Source organism: Monodelphis domestica, chromosome 7, assembly GCF_027887165.1.
Source record: "Monodelphis domestica isolate mMonDom1 chromosome 7, mMonDom1.pri, whole genome shotgun sequence".
Classification (NCBI taxonomy): Eukaryota; Metazoa; Chordata; class Mammalia; order Didelphimorphia; family Didelphidae; genus Monodelphis; species Monodelphis domestica.
In genome coordinates, this window is record NC_077233.1 from 197891365 (window position 1) to 197912564 (window position 21200).

The 21200-nt window shown below is 37.6% G+C and overlaps 1 protein-coding gene across 8 annotated transcripts in view; it reads right to left on the reverse strand.

Annotated features, from left to right (window-relative positions):
• Positions 1–21200, reverse strand: part of TRPM3 (transient receptor potential cation channel subfamily M member 3) — a 722593-nt gene that overhangs the window by 160709 nt on the left and 540684 nt on the right. For all 8 annotated transcript variants that reach the window (XM_056804169.1, XM_056804172.1, XM_056804170.1 and 5 more), the window contains exon 9: positions 16175–16247. In XM_056804169.1, the coding sequence (XP_056660147.1) occupies positions 16175–16247 (73 nt within the window). The remainder of the gene's footprint in view (positions 1–16174; positions 16248–21200) is intronic.

Below are 21200 nucleotides of genomic sequence, written 5' to 3' on the forward strand. Positions count from 1 at the left end.
GTGGCATTGGACACTTACTAGATGTGTAACCCTGAGCAAGTCACTTAATTCTCTTTGACTCAGCTTCTTTATCCATAAAATGAGCTGGAGAAGGAAATGGCAAATCAGTGTACTATTTTTGAGAGAACTTCAAATGGGATCAGCAAGATGTGAATATGACCAAAACAACTCAAAACAAAACCAAAAAGGAGTCAAATACTGCCTGACTTGTAAGTATTTGGGCAAATGGGGCTTAGCTGACCCATGACCAGTCTCTTACTGGGTATATGGCTATTTGTTTTTTTAAGCCCTTACCTTCTGTCTTAGAATCAATACTGTGTATTGGTTCCAAGGCAGAAGAATGGAAAGGCTAGGCAATGGAGGTTAAGTGACTTGCCCAGGGTCACACTGCTAGGAAATGTCTGAGGCCAGATTCAAAACTAGACCCTCCCATCTAGAAGTTCTCAATTCGCTGAGACACCTAACTGCCTCTGCCATGTAGTTTTGAATAAGACAATCTCCAGATTCCTTTCTCCAGCTCAACTTTTCATTTGTCCCTTGAAATGAAATCTCTCTTGTCTGATGATGAGGATGCTGTCACTTCTCTCAGATCTTATGAAGTCTTTGGTATTGATCTTGCTTCCAATTTGGACACTGCATTCTGCCTCTGGCCTTTTCTAGCTAACATGCCAGGTTAAAGAGCTCAGCGTGCTCCATTTTCATGTTCATTGAGATTAGACAGTATCCATTATTCTCCATTCCTGGGACAGGAGACGGTTTACTCTATATCTATATTTCCTTGCTCAAAAAACTTCAATAGATCCTCCCTGGCTGAAAATTAATCCTTCTAAGACTCCTTTAGGCCATCATCCATGTTCTGCCCCTTATGTGTAGATGTATTTCCAAGAGCTTTTGTCTGGTCCCTCTTTTCTTTCTTCTTTGCAGTTCTCTTCCTAAGATAGGGAATGTGGGAGCATTAGATAGTGGGGAAAGAAACTCCTAAGGATTCACTTATCATTTCTATGCAGATGAAACTGAAATCTTTACGTTATCTTATATGTACCCATAAAATATTTCATATATTATATATCTAATGTTGCTCCTGAATTTCAGTCCCATATCATTGATAAAGTAAGCTTTCTATTGAGTGTTGAATTTGGGGTCCATCCACCAATTCTATAACTTTAGATGAACAATTCCTCTTATCTGGGCTCTAGTTTGTTCCTCTGTAAAATGAGCAGAAGACCCCCAAGATCTCTACTAGCTCTAAATTATGACCTTATGATCTCCAACTGGATATCCTATGGGCAATTCAAACTAAGTATGACCATTACAGAACTCATTATCTTTTTCTGCCAAATAGTTCTCATTTTTTAAGTTCCCTAGTTCTACTGAGAGGAACCCAAGTTTTCAAACTTGAAGTCATCCTTGACTTCTATTTCTTCCCCCCATATCCAATCATTGGCCTTGTCTTATTGATTTCTCCCTCCATAACATCTCATATATTCATTTACTTCTTTCTACCCAGACAAAAGTCCATACTGTATGAATTCTGGGCTTGATCACTACTCTCCTGGGTGACTCAAATTGCCTTCTAATTCATTTCCATGCATCAATTCTCTCCTCTCTCTAATTTGCTCTTCACACAACATCTACACATGGGAGTGAGACATGGATGATGGCCCAAAGGAGTCTTAGAAGGATTAATTTTCAAGCAAAGAGGATCCATTGAAGTTTTTCGAGCAAGGAAGTAACATAATTATATTCCCTGTACTGCTCCCATACATCCTGATATTTGGGTTGGCACCTATACAAAGGATGAATTGACTGTTGTCAACTCCTCTCCTGACCTAGGAATGGAGAAGAATGGATACTGTGTAATCTCAAAGCAACCCTTACCTTCCATATTGGAGGCAATACTATTTCCAAGGCAGAAGAGTGGTAAAAATTAGGCATTTGGGGTTAAATGACTTGTCCAGGGTCATACAGCTAGTAGTGCCTGAGGCCAGATTTGAAATCAGAAAGATGAGTCTTTCTGACTCCAAGTCCATCACTCTATCCACTGCAGTAACTAGCTGTCCCTATGCAAGACCTATATCTAATTTATCCAGTTTCTAGTGCTTTCCTTCTATAAATTCTTTTGTATTTAGTTTTTGATGTATGCACTGTCCCCCCGGAAGTTCCTTGAGGATGGAGAGTATTTCATTTGTGGATTTCAATCACTGGCATCCAGCACAGTGTCTAGAACACAGTAAGAGTTTAAACAATGCTCACTGAATGAATTCTGAAGGAAAAGATATTGATATTTAAGATCCCTTCCAGATTTGACATTCTAGTTTCAAGAACTTCTTGAAATAAAGTTTGCTTTCTTTTTCCTTACCTTACAGTATCCTCTACCCCTTTCATCAACCTTATGAAAGGGAAAAATATTTATGTATGCATACATGCACATATATCATTGTATACACATGCCATAATTAAGATGTCATTCTTAGAATAAGATAGCTCAACATTTGTGAAGCCCTGACTTACTGTCAGCTCATGAGTGTGCAGGGACTGCTTGGTGCTCTGACTCCTGGTACTTGAAGCCCTTCTAACGGTTGAACCCTTGGCACTGCACTGAAACCAGAATCTTCAACTAGTATCCAGTCCAGATTTGGTGAACAGTGTCCCCTTCCTCTTCTCTCTCAACCACTGCCATGGGACCCTGATCTACTCCTTGGCTCATTAGAAGCCAAGAGGTTCAAGGTCAGCTATCTTATGGAGACACTGATTTCATTTTCCAAACCCCAAATTGGAATGCATGGTCTGAAAAAAGGTTATTTCTTGTTTGAAGTTTTTTTTCTTGAAATCAGGACCCAGTTCTCATATTTATGGGTTAAATAGGTTTTTTCTGTGCTGACCTGGAACTTGGCTACTATATATAATTGTTTTAGGAGAAAACGTATTTTGATTTATAAACAATTGACTAGAGAATATGGGCCAGCTGTTTTCACTCTCTGGACCAAAGGAAGGACATTGGATCAGACAGTCTCTAAGGGCCCATCTTACAGATTCTTGCAATCTATAATTTGGTGTTCATGGTTTTTTCCTAAGCTTCTTAAATTTAATTCTAATATTCTAATATGCAAATATGAGGTTGGCATTTAAAGTCTTTAACATTTTGGTTCTAACTTAGCATTCTAGCCTTATTCATTTTGTTTACATATTATATTTTAGTCAAACAAGACTATCCATTTTAACTGCCCTCTCCCACCTGCACTCACTCATGTCTAGAATATACTCCCTGGATATCATCATCTGTTAGAATCTTTTTCTTCCTTTAAGAATTAGTTCAGATGCTATACTCTCCCTAAAGCTTTTTCTGATTCCTACAGTTAAAATTATTTCTCTGTTGGTCAAATTTTCTCTAAATATTTCCCCTAAATCTATTCTTTGTCTTTTAAGCTTCTTTTTATCAGTCAGTCCATAAACATTTTGTAGGTGCATACTATATAGGCCTTAGACATTGTGCTCTATATGGTGGGGATACAAAGAAGGCAAAAGTTAGTCCCTGACCTCCAGGAGCTTACAACTTAATGGGGAAGACCACCTTAGAAAGAAGGCTGAAAAGTGTTAGGGGGGATGCAGAGGAGGAGGGCACCTGGTGAAAGGGGGATGATGGAAAAGTCCAGAAGAGTACAGCTGAGTAGGAAAACCTATGATCCTATGACCCTTTATCATATTTTATTATTTATTCTACTTATTTGTGGCTCTGTCATATCTTCTATCTCAGAACATAAGCTCCTTGAACGGAGAGGCTGTTGTTTTTATTCTTGTGTCTAACACATTAGCAAAGTGATTTGCAGAGAGTACATACTTCTTCATAAGGGCTTACTCAAACTGAACTGAATATTGCTGAGACTTAACTTATCCTAAAGACGACTATTAGCACTGTCTCTTTTTATTTAGAATTTGCTGAGGTTCACAAGAATGAGAGTCTAGAACTGATGGAAGAAACCTCAGAGGCAGTCTGTTCCACCTCTTCCTTTATTTTACAGATGAGGAAGCTGAGGCACAGAGGGATTGTAATTTGCCCAAAGTCAAAGGGTAGCAGAGGGTGGGGTTTGAACTCTGGTCTGCTGCTCCAGAGCCATTGTCTTCCCACTATTCTATTCTATTTAGGTAATAGAATTATCCTTTTTCCACTCTACTGGGAGACTTCACAGTTGGCAACAGTCCCAGCTCTTCACTGTCATTCTGAAGATTTCAGGTCAATCAAAGGTAAAGCTGACAAAGAAGATAGTAGCGTTGAACCATGGTAATAAAATTAGCTACTCATTATTTTTATCAGCCAAATAAATGATTCAGAACTATGCCTAACTACTGAAATGTGTTTTTAAAACAATTTAATTAACAAATATTACTTCAATACCTATTATATTAACAGATATCTACTGGACCTCTGGGATATAAAAGAAATATAAAATATAGGGGGTAGTTTGGTGTAATGGGAAGAACAGAGGACTTGGGTGTCAGAGATATGGTAGGGGTAGAGGTTCAGCCCTTTATAAGCTAAAATAATTTAGTTCTGGTTTCCCCATCTTTTAAATGGGGATAATAAGAGTTGTACAATCTATCTCACCCAGTTGTGCTGAGAACCAAATTAGACAATGCCTGTCAAAGAACTTTGTATATATAAATTGCTAAATATGCTATGTCTATATAAGGCAATTAGTGAATGGGATACAATATATGAAGTGCTTGATTTTAGATGTTTGCCTTGTGGCTTTACTGGATTTAAAAATGCCTCCTCCCACCAGCAGGCATTCTGGAGCTGGCATTACTTTCTAGAACTAACTCTGAGTCTTCTTCACCAAGAGAGAGATGAGCAGGAATTAGAGAGGCTTTAAATTTGGTTAATCTCAAAACCTTGCCAGTAAATTGTTACCCTCCGGTCATTGTTTGGGGGAGATGTGAAGCTATCATGTGAATTTTATCTTTACAGCCAAGGATTTCTGGGAAATCAAAGCAGTGTGCAAGACAGCTTAGTATTTTAAATAGCTTTGCTAAGACACTGGAGACTTTTTGGAGGAATAAGAGTGAAAGGGATGCTAGGGGAATGAACTATGGGAGGACCCAGTCCTTTAAAAAGTGATAACCCTGTTAAGGGTTTCTTTCTTCAGATCTTGGGCCATATTTGGACTCCATACTTAAAAATATATGTAGACAAAATGGTAAGAGTTCAAAGGTGAGACACAAATATGATTTCAGCCTTGGAAAATATGAATTTTGAGATAGTTTAGAAAATTTTCCAATTTTTTGAATTTCTAATTCTAATCTCTAATGAGATTATTTTTCCTAAAGGGAAGAACAACTCTTCAACTCTCTAAGGATATAAAGGCTTTATGCAAGTGTGAAGATCAACTGTCTATTTCCAACAAAGACAGAAAGAGGGAATGTGTGTAATTTATAGCAAGAATTATGAAATTTTGAAAGGAAGGATGATTTGACATTGAAGGCTCCTGAGACAATGGAATGAATTAACAAGGGAGGACATGGACTCTTTGTTGGGCTTCTTTAGGAAAAAAATAGTTATTCCTGACTTGGGAGACTTAAATGTGATCTTGCCTAAAAGGATAAGAAGTGAGTTAATGGCCTTTCAATAAAGTGTCACATCACCATAGAGCTCAGCTATCCTGTTGCCACACATAGAACTCATCCCAGAACTAGGAAATAAATGACAACAAAAAGATTTCAGAGCAGCCAGACACTTGCCACTAAAAGCTCAGTCTTTACTGCTGAGAGTGCTTCAATCTCTACTCAGAATCTATTTATTCTATTCTTTTTGTTGTTCAGTTGTTTTTCAGTTGTGGCCAACTCTTCATGATCCCATTTGGGGTCTTCTTGGCAGAGATACTGGAGTTGTTTGCCATTTCCTTCTCCAGCTCACTTTTACCAGATGAGGAAACTGAGGCAAATGGGGTTAAGTGATTTGACCAGGGTCACACAGCTAGTGTTTGAGACCAGATTTGAATTCAGGAAGATGAGTTTTTCTGACTCCAGGTCCAATGCTCTATCTACTTTGCCATCTATCCAATTCTACTATTCTGACCTCCATCAGTTTATTTCATACATAAGTGATTTTAGTGACTTAAAACTACAGAATCTGTGAAGCCTGGCACAGTTCTTAATATGGGTTCCCTGAATTAAACATACTTTAATAGCTGTATTTCAGTGCAATCAGTTTCCTTTGGAATACTATGTATTTTATTTTATACTTTATATTATTATATATATATATTAACATATATATATATATTTTAAGAACATCCTTCTAAGAAGAGGTCCATATACTTTACCAAACTTTTAGGGGGGGCATGACATAAAAATAAAGCTTAAGAACCCCCCAATTGGTGGCAGCCAATGAAAGTCAATTGATTAATTTAGAATAAGCATTTGATTCCTTGATTATATGAAAACTATATTAGAGTGTAAGGAAATCAGACCGAGGGGGTCTGAGATGCCCTACAAATGGTCCTGTGGTTCTTGTTGCTAGGAGGCACCGTTCCCCATTGTTTCTCAGTGCTAAAAGGCTGCCCATACTGATCAGACACTTTTAGGAATGTTTTCAGCTACAGTTCAGGAAAACAAATGAAAGGTCTGAACACTTCCTCCCTCTATACAAAGTAGATCAAGCCTGTGCATAATTTATTCCTTGTCCTATTTTCTTGCTTCAAGTGATGACTGTTTCTTCTGGATAAAGACAGTTGAAGGATAGTCCCAGGAGAGATTTCTTTGAAAAAATATGGAAAATATATTTAACTGGGTCTGAAGATGCTCATTTTCAGTTTGCGGGGAACAAAGAAAGTCTCTTCCTTTTGAGATTACCTCCTATTTATCTTATACAAATGTTGTACATTCAGTTCTTTTCATGTTTTCCCGCTTTAGACTGTAAGTTTCTTGAAGGCAGGGAACTTCTCTTCACCTTTCTTTGTAACCTCAGTGCTTAACACAATGCCTGGCACAGTGTAAAGGGCATAATAAATGTTGTTTGACTGATGAAGGAAGCATGTGGTCAAGCCTGGAGACCAGAGGTCCTGGATTCAAATGTGACCAGATACTTGCTAGCTGTGTGACCCTGGGCAAGTCACTTAACCCCAATTGTCTAGACCTTTCCAGTGGTTTGTCTTGGAATTGATACTTAATATTGATTCTCAGAAAGAAGGTAAGGGTTAAAAAAAAAGAAAGCATATGGGATTGGATAAAAAAAATTTGATTTGAGCAGGGGTTCTTAATTATTTTCATCATAGATCCCTTAGGCAGTCTGGTGAAGTTTATGAAACCCCTTCTCAGAATAATTTTTAAAAATTCATAATTGAAGGAAATGGCAAAATTTTGTCAGAGCATAGTAAAAATAAAAATGTAATTTCCCCCCAAGCTAATTTCACAGACCCCTGCAAATCTATCAGTGAACTGCAGGTTAAGAATTTCTGTTTTTATATGTTTTGAGTGATAATACATGTATAACCCAGTGGAATTGCTTGTCAACTCTGGAGGGGTGAGGAAAGATGGGAGGGAGACAACATCTATCATGTAACCTTGGAAAAGATGTTTAAATTTGTTATTAGAGTGAAATAAACATAAAGTAAAAAACGGGGAAAAAATTCTGGTCTTGGAGGTGTTGTCTCTGTTCCTTTTTTGGGGAAAGGGAATTTATTATTATTTTTTTTGTAGATAATAAGAAGCAGTGGATATGGTTGGGGAGCAATCCTGGAGAAAGGGAACTAAGTAAAGGGAGAGACAAGGAGGCTAGATTTCTAATCAGAAAGATTGTGGCTCAAACTCCACATTGGCTACTTATTAGCTGGATGATTCACTTTAACTTACTATAATATTTCATTAAATGCCTTATTGTGTCCTGGGGCAGATGCTTCAGCCATACCCCTCAGAGAAAGCTCGTTTTCTCTTGACTTGTGTCTTACATCCTGGTTCTTGGCTAATTTGATGTACTCGATACCCAGGTATTCCCCAGTCCAAGGACCTTAAGTTCTATACCAGCTAACATTTCCAGAGAAATTGCACTTGGTGAATGGGGAAAGGGGAAACACTTTTTAAAATTACTTTACCATGTCATGGAGGTTAAAGATATTAAGGTTTTGTATTTTTATAAATATGCTTTTTTCAAGACTTACCAAAAAAAAATAAGCACACTAAGTCTTAAATAAAATATTAGGCTATGGCTACTTGATCAATTGCCCTTCCAGAGACACTCTTGATGGAGTAGCATGGAATTAGTCTGATCCCTAATTATTTCCCTGGGACTAGGTCAGAAATAATGGATATCTTTAGGAGGGAAATGGTGCCCCGGAAAAACAGAATTCAGTCATATTGAAACCTATGATCCTTTTACATGGACATCAGGTATTAAAGGAGGAGCAGGCTAGAATAGATGAGTCTCACTAATACCAGATGTTTTTTAAAGTCTTTTTGGAGGGATGTTATGGATCTCTGATTTCATTAGAGTGGGGAAGTCTCAAAGTAGAAACTCCCTCCTCTATGAAAATCTGCACATCATGGATAATCTACAGTTATGGTTTCCTGAGGTAATGAGAGGTTAAGTTATTTGCCAAGGATCATATAGGCAATGCCTTGCAAGGGAAGGAATTAAACTCGGGTATTCTTTACTCTAAACCAGCCTCAAAGTCTCAAATCTTGACAAACCCCATTTATAGATTGTTGTTTTTCAGTTGTGTCCTACTCTTTGTGATCCCATTTGAGGTTTTTGTGGTAGAGAGCCTGGAGTGGTTTGTCATTTCCTTTTCCAGCTCATTTTACAGATGAAGAACTGAGGCAAATAGGGTTAAGTGATTTACCCAGGGCCACACAGCTAATAAGTGTCTGAGGATTTATTGGAACTTATTCTAAGCTCAATGCTCTATCCACTGTCCCACCTAGTTGTCCATTTATATATTAGGGAGGTTACTATTTCTGTTATCTGTGTTTCCACTGCCTTTGGATTGGTTTTTATCATAGCCGAAGCTTTACTTGGTCTGACTGACCTTTTTCCTCTTGATTGCTAGATGATGATTCTGTAATTCAGGGAGGATTTACTCATGGACATTCTGAGAAGCAAGTACTTTAATATGCACAAGGGAAGTTCAAGAGCTGGTCAGGCAATGCTAATCCAGAAAATGGGATATAATGGAGCCACTTCCCGATACTTGCTGCCGGCTAGGATGCCCCAGGTGAACAACTAAAACTGCCCATCTCTGAAGTGTGCTGTTGCCAATCTCCCATGACTATATATTTCAGACCATGTGCCTGCTGATTTCCGTGATGAGGCAGATTCATCTTGTTCGAGCATGTCCAGGGAGGAAATAACATTCTGCTGTGAATGCTGTGAAGTTTGGAGTCATGACTTATTCACAAGCTGCAAGCAGCACAGAGGCATGGGCTATGCATTAGCTAAGTGTGCAGGTCACTGAACACATAATATCCTCTATATGATGCTAATCCCAAAGCATTGAGAGCCAGAAACATATAAGAATTTAACTTTTGGTATGTTACAAGGATCAAAGAACGACCACTTATAACAGGGGGTAACAAGGCATAGAGGAAAGAGTATGAATTGTGGAATCTGGAGATTTGGATTTGAGTAACTGATTAATTGAGCTTCTCTCAGTTTCCTCATCTTGAAAATAAAAGGATTAAACTAGATAGCTGACCTTCTTTTCAGGCTTAGAATTAAGGAAATCTATAATGTGATAGAGAGGAAAACAGTCTTGGGACTTTTGAGGGAAATGGACAGTTAACCCCAAAATGAATCCTCTGAGTCACTAGCACTTAATCATTTAACCATAAAATGTTGGGATTTTATGCAGTCCCTTTCAACACCTTTCTTTAATGAACTGCTAAAGCAATCTCATCTTGTCTGTGTCATCCACCATACTTGCTGTGGGCTATTGCCCTGCGCCCCTTTTCTTCATTTCTTCCTTCTGGGCTTGGACAGCTCCCTACAAACTTGTAGCAGGTACAAATTGGAGTCCTTTTCATATCTCCCACTAATAGACATTCCTTTAAAGGAACTCAAAAAGAAAAGGTATTAAAAGAAGTCAGGGCATTTGATCCATGGGGGATGAATGAAATAGCAGTTGCCAATTACCATGGAGTATGCCAGCCTCTTTCCCTTTGGGAGCTCACCTGTAGACAGCTCACAGGCAACCCAACACAGGTTTTAGAGTCAGGGTTCCCCAGCTGGCCTTTGTACTACAGAGCTGACTATGTCACCAGGAAGGAGAGCAAAGGAGCTCTGTGATATCTCTTTGTGACAGAGTACAGTTCTTAGGGTACGTCTAGGAAATCTGATGAATGAATGAATGAAACATTTATTGAGCACTTAATATGTGCACAGTACTGGGCTAAGTGCTTGGGACATACAGAGAAGAATAATACAATCTCTGCTGCTGAGGAGCTCATATTACAATCTACTGGGAAGGAAATGAAAAGATTTTAGCTGCAAGTCAGATGGAAAGGTCTCATGTGCCTTAAGGTGCAAAGGCAAAACAGAAGTTTATGGCTCTTCTTTAATTTCATTTCCATTGGTAAAATGATATCAGTTTACCATGTCGCACCCTTAGAGAGCACAAAGGACTTTGGTGGCAAGAAATTTTGTTATCTGGACCTTCAAGAGAAGAGACTGCAGGAACATTTACTAGACTCTGTCTCTACAGAAGATGCATTCCAGGATGATGGTTTCAAGTACTGGACTGAACAGATTTCAAATTGCAAAGATCTTGGGTTCAGGACTCTGGGTTGCCTCCATCAAGATCTGGGAACATTGTGGTATGACTTTCCAGGCACACACTGCCTCCTGTTTTTCCTTTGGGTATCTTATTGCTCCAGTTTGGCTGGCTTGTCTTCCCTATGAGTGGTGGTTGGTGGGGATGGATGAACCCTTCTCCATAGGAACCACTTTCCTGGAGGATGGCTTTGAGAGTTCAGCTGAAACAATTAGATGAAACACACCTTTGTGCTTGTATTTATGTTTCTCTCAGTGGTGTATTTCTTAAAGGAGGGTTTTGCGCAATATGCTATAATATAAGCTGCTGAAAGTTTTTAAAAAGAAATTATTTTGTTTGTTACATTAAAATTCCCAGGTATCTCCCAGCCTCCTTTCCTCCCTCCCTGCACCAGAGAAGACTTCATTTGACAAAAAGATATATGTCTAAATAAAACTACTGTCTTGCTATTTCTGTTCATAAGTTCTATCTCTGGAGGTGGACATGTACAAGTCCATATAATGTTCTCTTGGTTCTGCTCATTTGACTCTTCAGCATTGTATATACCAGAGCCTTGAACAGTAATAACACTGTTATAAGGTCAATGACGGCTATATCCTTGACATCTTAGAACCATATAATCTCAAGAAGTGGAAGGTTCTGGGGCAATTGAGTGGCTTAGTTTGGAGATTGGAGGTTATAGGTTCAAATCTGATCTCAGACACTTCTTACTTGTGCCTGTGGGCAAGTTACTTAATTTCTTAAGGTAGAAGAATCATCTTCTGCCTTGAAAACAACACTTAGTATTAATTCTAAGACAGAAGGTAAGATTTTTCTTAATAAAAAAGAATTAGAAGGTACCTCAGAGTTTACCTAATCCAAGTCATTTTGAAAGAAGAATCTCCCCTGCTACATCTCTCCTTGAACATCTCCAAATAAGGGGGGAACTAGAACCTTCCAAGGTAATCCATTCCACTTTTGGATGGAGGGTGGAGAGATAAGAAGCATTTATTAAGCACCTATACTATATAATAGTCACTGGACTAAACACTTAACAAATATTTTTTTATTTGATCTTTGTAACAACTATGTGAGGTAGAGACTCTTATCCTGATTTGACAGACAGAGAAACTGAAGGAGACAGTTTAAATGACTTGCTAAGTCACATAGTTAATGATGACTTCAGTCTCAGCATGCTATCAGTTGCTGCTAAGAGTTGGGAAACTTTTCTTTATACCGAGCCTTAAATGCACTTCTTTGTAATATCCATTTATCACTCCTAATTTTGCTCTCTGAATAGAAAAAAGTAATCCTTCATACATAGCCATTCTTCCAGTATTTGAAGTCAGCTCTCATACCCTTCCCTCTCTCATGCCTTCACATCTCTTGGCTAAATATTCCGATAACCCTGTGTGATCAAGAATCTCTAGTTCCCTCACTATTCTGGATGTCCTCTAGTCTGTGTCTTTATTAAAATGTGATACTCTTGAAGTGGTCTGACCAAAGCAGAGTACAGTGAAATGATTACTCTATTCATTCTTCATTGTGTGCTTCTTCTAGGATAGCTAAAACTGAGTTAGCTTTTTTGGTTGCCTGCATGTCATACATATCATATTTAGCTTGCAGATCATAAAAACGTTCTAAGTTCCTCAACTGTTTTCTTTGAGGTTCCTGAACCAGAGGTTTCCAGACCCTTGTAGTCAGAAATTGCTGTATCTTTGCAAAGGATTCCATGAAGGAGAATTAGAAAATTCATGACCTGTCCTAATTCCCCAAGTGATATAACACCTGTAAAGTGCTTAGCACAGGGACTGGCACAATTTGTTCTTTATTTTTGAAGAGGATCAATGACATCATGGAATCATGTCTTGATTTGTGTGTAAATTAGATTTAAATGAGGTAGAGCTGCACAAAGTTGTCAGTCCCACTCTTTTGTTCAGAGTGATTTAAGCCCAGTGGCAAGACAAAAGTCAGAAATCAAAGGAAGACAAAAGCCATGGCCCAGGATGATCTTGGCATCTTTAATGTTTGACCAAGGTCTAAACACCCAACAGTATCTGCTTCAGTTACCTTCATGGTCTTTGAATCAATTTTTTTTCTCATCATCCCATTCAACCAGAAGTCTTCACATATTTGGGGTAGACACTTCCCTAACTCACCAATAGGTTTGAAACCTTTTGGTTATCTTTAACCTGGTTTAGCCCATCTACCTGGTTTTATCTGGCTTAGCTTCTTGGAGTCACAGTGAGAGCTAAATGGTAGGTGGACACCAAAGGTGAAGAATGAGCCCTAAAAAAAGGGCTCAATAAGCCCTCATTGCAGTGGAGCTAGTCCTTCCTGAACACCTCATACATCCCATAGTAGGTGTTTAATAAATGCTTATTCCCTTTCCTTATTCCATCTACCTGTCTTATTCCCTCTAACTCTGACTCAGCTGCTTAGATTTTCTGCTCACTCTAATTAATTTCAGCCACTTTACCAGGAGATCCTTTGCTTATTTTGATGGTTGACACCCTATTCTTATAAGGTAAATTCTCTCCTTCAGTTTTCTTAGATGAAAGACAAGAAGAATAATATTGATCTGTCAAGAGACATCTGTGAGCATGACTAGAATACATACATATTAAATAATGCAAAATACCCTGGCAATGATTTTTTAAAAATCAATATTGGATTTAGAATTAAGTACATTCTTTTATACCAATAGATGATCATCATGGCCCCTGCAGAAGTCACCTAAGAGCATATTTGAAACCCTTCACAAATCAAGTGGATTAGCATTTGAGAAAATTCAAAAGCCATCAGAAAATAGAGCTGACAATTTTTTAATGGCATAAATGCTATTAGCATCCATTGCTGCATAATATTCATCATGGTGATTAGAACTGTTAATTTCTTAGAGCAATCATAATTTTCTTAATCTCCTATCATATGTTCTATGAAATAAATCTTAAAGATAGTTAAGCTTGGAATGAGGAGTAAGAAAAAGGTAACAAAACAGTATACCTAGAGATAGGTCATGGTTTAGATGGGCAAATTGAGATCAGGAAAACTTCTTAGTTGTACACAGTACTGTAACATTTATACTGCCACTGGAAGGCATAGATATACTCTGCTAGTCTGATTTTTCACTTGTCTAGGAGAACACTTCGACATTTTATAAAGATAGATAAAAATACAGACAAGCATTTTCCTCAGACTTTTTTCATCACCTCTGTTTTCACTGAAAGGATTTTTTGACAAAAGGGAGAATTGTGCTTTTATATATTCTGGTATCTCATTACATGGTCCTCAAATTATTCATTTCAACTCCCAAGTCATTTTTTTATTTTGTGTAAATAAAATCTTCCAGAAGTAGAGCAGTTGGACAAGGGAGGCTAGAACAGGGATTTTGAAGATGGGATCAGAAGCCCGTCTCTTGGGTGTTCATTTTGAGATTTTCGTTTTACTATTGAGTCACTGGGCTATCTACCCAGTAATTGATACTTCAGATGTATCTCTCCATAGAATTTGTTAATACTTCTAGATGCAAACAAATAAGAGATGTCTTCCTTTGGCTTATTTATTAATTTCACACTGATTATTTATGGAGGGACACCAAAAGCTCTGGTCTCACTGTCAAAAATGCCTCTGAACTGACAGGACATCTAAACCCCAGAGGTGGACATGCGAACACATTGCATTAGTCAATCCACTTGCATTTATTTAACATTTACTATATGCCAGGCATTGTGCTAGGTGTTGTATCCTATAGCATATGTTGTCTCCTATTGTTCTTGTGCTAGTTTCAGACCAGAAGATCTTACCCTGGGGATTGGAACTCTTTAACTTCCTTGCCTCTGCAATATTTGGGTAACCATTTCAATACAAGTGATTTCTTTATCATATTAATGCATTCTATTTTATGCATTTAAAAATAGAATCCTGAGAGAGGGTCCATAAGCTTCACTAGACTGCCAAAGGGATCCATACCATAGAATAGGTGAAAAATCCCTGCTTTAGATAGAGCTGGGTTTGTTTGAACTTGCATGTCACCGACTTTAATGGAGGATTTATCTCCAGGCAAGAAATGGTTTTCCTCTTGTCTTTGCATGCTCATCTCCTAATATGTAATAATAATAATAACAATAATTTATATAGCACTTTAAAGTTTGAAAGGGACAAATATATGTTATCCAAGTTGATTCTCACAACAACCCTGAGAAGCAAGTAACATGATTACCTCTATTTTACAGATGAGGAAACCAAGGATGAGACAAGTTAAATGATTCACCTAGACTCAAAAATCTAATAAGTGACTAGGGCAGGATTTAAATTGAGGTCATTCTCACTCCAAGTCTAAGACACTCTATCCACTGTACCACTCAATTGCCTGGATTTGAGTTCAAATCTTGCCTTAGATACTTCTTAGATATATGAGCCTAGGTGAGCCACTTAACTCCTATTTGCCTTAATTTTCTCAATTATAAAATGCAGATAATAGCACCTACTTACTATTGCTTAGCAGTGTCTAGCATATAGAAGGTGCTCTATCAATGTTATTCCCTTCTCTTCTCTGTCATGTGAGATGGGACTGGCTCAGTAATTCCACTGGCATATGGAATTCCCAGTGAGGAAATTCCATTTGCCATGTAGGTCAGTGTCTTTTGTGTAATTTATAGACTTATAGACTCACTGGGGAAGCAGAGAGAGATGAAATTATATGACCAGCTACACATATCAGTATATGTTTGAGGTGGCACTTGAACACAATACTTCCTGACTCAGCAATCAACTCTTTATCCATTATACCTCATTACCTAGAGCATTGATGGTGAACCTATAGCATGGGTGAGCACTCTCTGTGGGCACATGGCTGCCCCATCCACAGTCCATTACTAGAGAGGCAGAGGGACTCACAAGTCTCAATTTGAACAAATCTAACTTCACAGAGGATCAAATATAAGGGACATGTTGTTAGCACCTCTGTTGGTGAACAAGATTAACTCATTTCATAAAAAGAATTTATTGCATTAGACTTTCATCCGATGTAGGTATTGTATTTAAAGGGGCATTATTTAATCTATAGTGTATATAAATATGTATAATAATATCATAATAATGCTTTTTTCCTATCAGAATTTTATAGAAGGGACCCAGTGGAATTGCTTGTCAACTCCAGAAGTGGGGGAGGGGGGAGGAAAGAGGGATGGGAAAATTCATGAATCATGTACTATGGGAAAATATTCTAAATTAAAAAAAAAAAGAATTTCATGGAATGGACAATAGCTTAAAGTAGAGTCCATCACTGACACCTGTGTTTGGCTTATTTCATAACTTATTATTTGGGCTCTATATCTATTGTAAGTGAATACAGAGGTTATAAAGATAATCCATCTGCTGCTTGTTTTTTTTTTCCTTTTTGATTTACCCTCTGAACCCAAGAGCTCTTTTACCTTTGAGTAAAGCTGTCAGGATCGCTAAATCAATGTCCTGGTGTCCTTCTGATCCCATCCGAAATACTGTAATCTGAAATTTAAAACAAGGTGGCCATTAGCAATCCATTTTACCCCCAGTCTAAAAATTCAATCAATGCACCCATATCTGAATTCAGACAACCTTTATATATATAAAGCTATTTGCTTACCACAGAGCAATCACACACAGTAAGTGTGCTGGATGGAGCAAACATGATGAAATTGCTTTAGACATTCATTAAATGATGGTATAGCTGTAGAAGCAGGACAAAGGCTGCCTGGCAGCTCAGGTCTACATATAAAATGGACGGGATCCAGTGTATTCCTTGTTCAAATGGAATGATGACTGGTTTTGTAAGTGAAGAAGACACCAAAGTCTAAGGAAGATATACTTGCTAAAGATTCCTTTTTCAAATAACTGATTTCAGGACCTATAATTGTGTATACTTTGAAACATAAACTATTAGTAGATATATGTAAATATTTAAGAATTGTGGTTTAGTATGTCTCTATTGGATGGTCCTCTAAAATAGCTTTATATATATATGTATATATGTGTAGATGTGTATGTACATATGTTATGTATCTAAGGACATTGAGACAGCTTGGTGATCCAGTGAATAAAGCCTGTGGCTTGGAGTAAGAAAGACCTGAGTTTAAGTCTGACTTCAGATGTTTACTAGCTCTAGGATGCTGGATAAGTTACTTAATCTGTGTCTGTCTGCCTTTGTTTCCTCAACTGAAAAATAGAGATCATAACAGTGGTTGCCATGAGGATTGAACATGATAAAATTTGTAAAAAAAACCCCAAAACACTTGAAACTGTGAAAAAATAGTAAATTTCTAGAATAAATTTAAAGTTGGAATAAACCTTAGAGAGCCCCTGATTCAATCCCCTTTATACAATTGAGGAAAGTGAAATCTTAAAAAATAAAGTGATTTGGGGGTAGCTGAGTGGTTTGGTGGGTTGAGAACCAGGCTTTGAGACTGAAGGTTCTTGTTTGAAACCTGGCCTCAGATAGCTGTATGACCCTGGACAAGTCACTTAATCCCACTTGCCTAGTCCTTATTGCTCCTCTGCCTTGGAGCCAATACTTAATATTGATTCCATGATGGAAGGTAAAGGTTTAAAAAAGAAAGATAAAGTGATTTCCCCCAGGTCATTTAGGAAGTATTTAGAAGGTCCAGGTGTCAAACCCAGGGACATTCCAAAAACAGTATCATAGCCCCAGATTCAGAAGATATAAATTTGTTTTATTACCAGCTCGACATTTATAGTCCAGGCAGCTGGGCAGCATGGTGAATAGAATGCTGGATTTGGAATCAGGAAGATTCATATTTGAGCCCTATCTTAGACACTAGCTGTGTACCTCTGGGCAAGTCATCAAGTGGGTCTTAAGCTTTGGGTTCCTCATCTGTAAAATGAAGCTAATATTAGTGCCCACCTCACAGGGTTGTTTTGAGGATCAGATTAAATCATATAAGCAATTTTGTTATTTTTCAGTTGAGTCTGACTCATTTGAGATTTTCTTGGCAAAGATACGGTTTTCCATTTCCTTCTCCATCCCATTTGACTGATGAAGAAACTGAGGCAAACAAGGTTAAGTGGCTTGCCCAGGATCACACATCTAGTAAGTATCTGAGGCCAAATTTGAACTCAGGAAGCTGAATCTTCCTGCCTCTAGGTCCTGCACTGTGCCACCTAACTATCCAATAGAAGTAAAGTACTAGTTGTTATTGTTACTATTATTTTTAACTATGTGATTTGTGTTTCAGTATCTTAAATCCTCTATGTGAATAAACCTTGCATTAGCTACCCTGTATAGTTCTTTTTATGAAGATCAAATGAGATAATATAAGCAAAAGAACCCTTTAACTTCAAAAACACTATGTAAATGTAAGGGATTTTAGGGCTGCCATTCAGTGGTGTTTCTCTAAAGATTTTGTTTTCCTGCAGTTCTCTTGTGATTCTTTCCACGATCCTTCAGCATCACCCCTAAACCTCTCATGAACTATGTGTAGCAGGATTGAAGAGGAAATAAGGAGGGGAAAGGCAGATAATAGCATATCTCTAACCAACCTTTCCAGGCTTATCTCACATTACCTCCTTTCACACTCTTGACATTACAGTCAAACTAGATGACTGACTGTTCTCTGAACTTAACATTTGATTTCTTGCCTCACTGCATTTATGCTGCCAGTTCCCCATGCCTGGAATGCTCCCTTCTAATCACTCCCTTTTGGCTTCCTCAGCTGTCTTTGACATTCTGCTCAGGTGCTGACTCTTCCCTCAAGCTGTCCCTTTTTTCCCTCTGCTATTAGTACTCTCTTTTTTTAAATGATTTTATATCATATTCTCGACATCATTTTCTCTATATTTTATCCCTTTAGGAGAATGGAAGGTGCTTGAGGGCAGGGACTTGTCAAGAAAATCTGAAGTGGAATCTTACCTTTGATACTTACTAGCTATGTGACTGTAGGCGAATTACTAAACCTTGGGAGTCTCAGTTTCCTCATCTGTATCATGGGAATAATAAGATCTATACTTATCTGAAGGGGTTGTTGGGAAGAGTATGATCAGGATGAAATATATTAAATATCAAATGAGATTCATAATGTATGAAAAATTCATTTAAGTGATTATGTTGTGCCAGGAACAAATGCACTAAATGGAGGACAGAAATGAGAAGTATGATGTAAAACCAAATGACATCAGTAGGATATTTTTAATTAAAAAAAAAAAAGATTTGAGCCAGGCCTAATATTCCATTCCCAGTGAGAAAACACTCTCTATGAACACTTTTGTTATCATATATAAATACCAATTTATAATAATTACTATGACTTTTTTGTTTATGATCATTAACACTTAATCATATAATCCCTGTATTTTACTTGTGAATAATTCAAGCAGCAATTAAAAGGACCAAATAAAACTAGATTTATATGGTCATTTACATGATGTGAGTACTACTTAATCACATATCCCTGGAAATTTAAACTATGGGAAAAGAAAGGGGTGATATTAGAGGTTAAGAAGATTTACTATATTACTGGAACTTTCCATGCTGTTTCCCTCATTTTATAAAGTGGAAATTATAATGCCATGTATAGAAGGAGATGCTATTGTAGGGCTTAAAAGAGGCATTGGATCCAATCTTCTCTACCTACCTTTGTGGAGGAGACTTCAAAACTATAGAATTTTTCTCCCAGAAAGAAGGCAAGCCATTTGACTTTTCTGGGTCTCAGTTTCGTCATATATAAAATAAGAAGGTTGTATTGGATAACCTATGGGGCCATTTTTAGCTTTAAATATTTAATTCCATCATTCCAGATAGTATTTATCCAAAGAAAATAGTTGACAAATATCAGCTGTAAGTTACTGAAATCATGAGCAACATTAATAACAAGGGCAGAGTCTTTTACTTTGGCCTTGATGTCCAATTCCATGGCAGTGTTGTATAGCAACAGAGATCTGACCTTGGGTTCAGGAAGATCCTGGGTCAAGTTATGCCTCTGACACTTACTAGCTGTATGACCATGTGCAAGTCATTTATTTTCTCAATGCCTCAGACAAATTTCCTAGACTATAAATGGTTGCCAATTTGCCTGGGTGAAGTGAGATTCCATACTGGAAATCTCTAACATTGATGAATTTACAGGAACAGTATATCCATCTGCACATAGTATAGTTTAATTAGCATAATTGATGATTCTACAATTATGATAATGTTTTTGTTTCCAGAACAGGAAACAAAATCCTGTATCTTGGTTCCTTTACTTGCTATATAAGTGAATTTGACAAGTCTCTTATTCTTTCTGGACCTCAGTTATCATATATGTAAAATGGAAGGGTTATTATGGGCCATGAAGTCTCTTTCAGCTCTCCATCTTTATAATTTGATGATCTTAAGGAATGACTTGCTCAGTGCCCAACAAATAGTTAGCAACTAAGAGAACCAGAATATTGGTTTCTTAATCTGTACTTTAGAATTCTAAACAATAGTGCTGTAAAGCCTTGCAGAGAAGTTCATCTTTATGGGAATGGGAAAGATTACTGTGTAAGATAAGAGCTGTGAAGCTGCATGATGCTGTTGCATTCACATGTGTCTTTGTCCTCATAGACCTCCAAACAATATGATGAAAGGGAAGCAGGGTTCTCTGCCATTTGAATTGCCAAAGTCTATCTTCTAATACTTTAATAGTCCAACACAATCTGCTACCACATAGCTAGAAACTTGTCTAGAAGTGGTCTCTTGGGCATCCTTTAGGAAGCTATTAATACCTTGGAGAACCCAGTGGGCGAAAGAGAAAAATCTTATCTTTGCTTTTCAGTTAGGAGAGGAATCTCCTGAGATGAACTGAATTACTCTGGGGGAAAATGATCACTGGTGGAGACTCAAAAGGTTGGGAAACTCCTCGTGTTCCCCACAACTTGGAGAGCTGTCTCACAGATTTGGAATTGTACTCACTACAACTAGAACAAAGGAGAAACAAGGAGTGATCTGAACTTGAGAGTCTGGAGTAGATATATTGGTCATCAAATGGGATTTGTTATGAATGAAAAATTCATATATTAAGTAGCTACTATGTGCCGGGCATTGTGCTAACTGGATTTTACAATTAAAATTATGTTAAAAGTATGATTTTGGGGTAAGAATATCCATTTATTGATTATATCAGTTTGTTGGTTAAGCCACTATCATAACCAATTAAGTCACATAGGTCAATGGCTCTTTTTTTCAATGACCAGAGATCCTGAAGCTTGTTTAGGTAGATTTGTAAATAGAGTTTTAAGAGCTCATCATTCAGGCCTCTCTTGAACATCCCAAGACATCTTTAATTGGTAAATAGCTAATAAAGAGGTGGTCCATCAACCTATCTACCACTTCCCATCCTCATGTCATGAGGAACACACAGAAAAAAACCCTTGTCCCCTTCATTTATTAACCAAGTTTTGTTAAAAGGGACACATTCCTGGGGATTGCTAAGAACAAAGGAAATG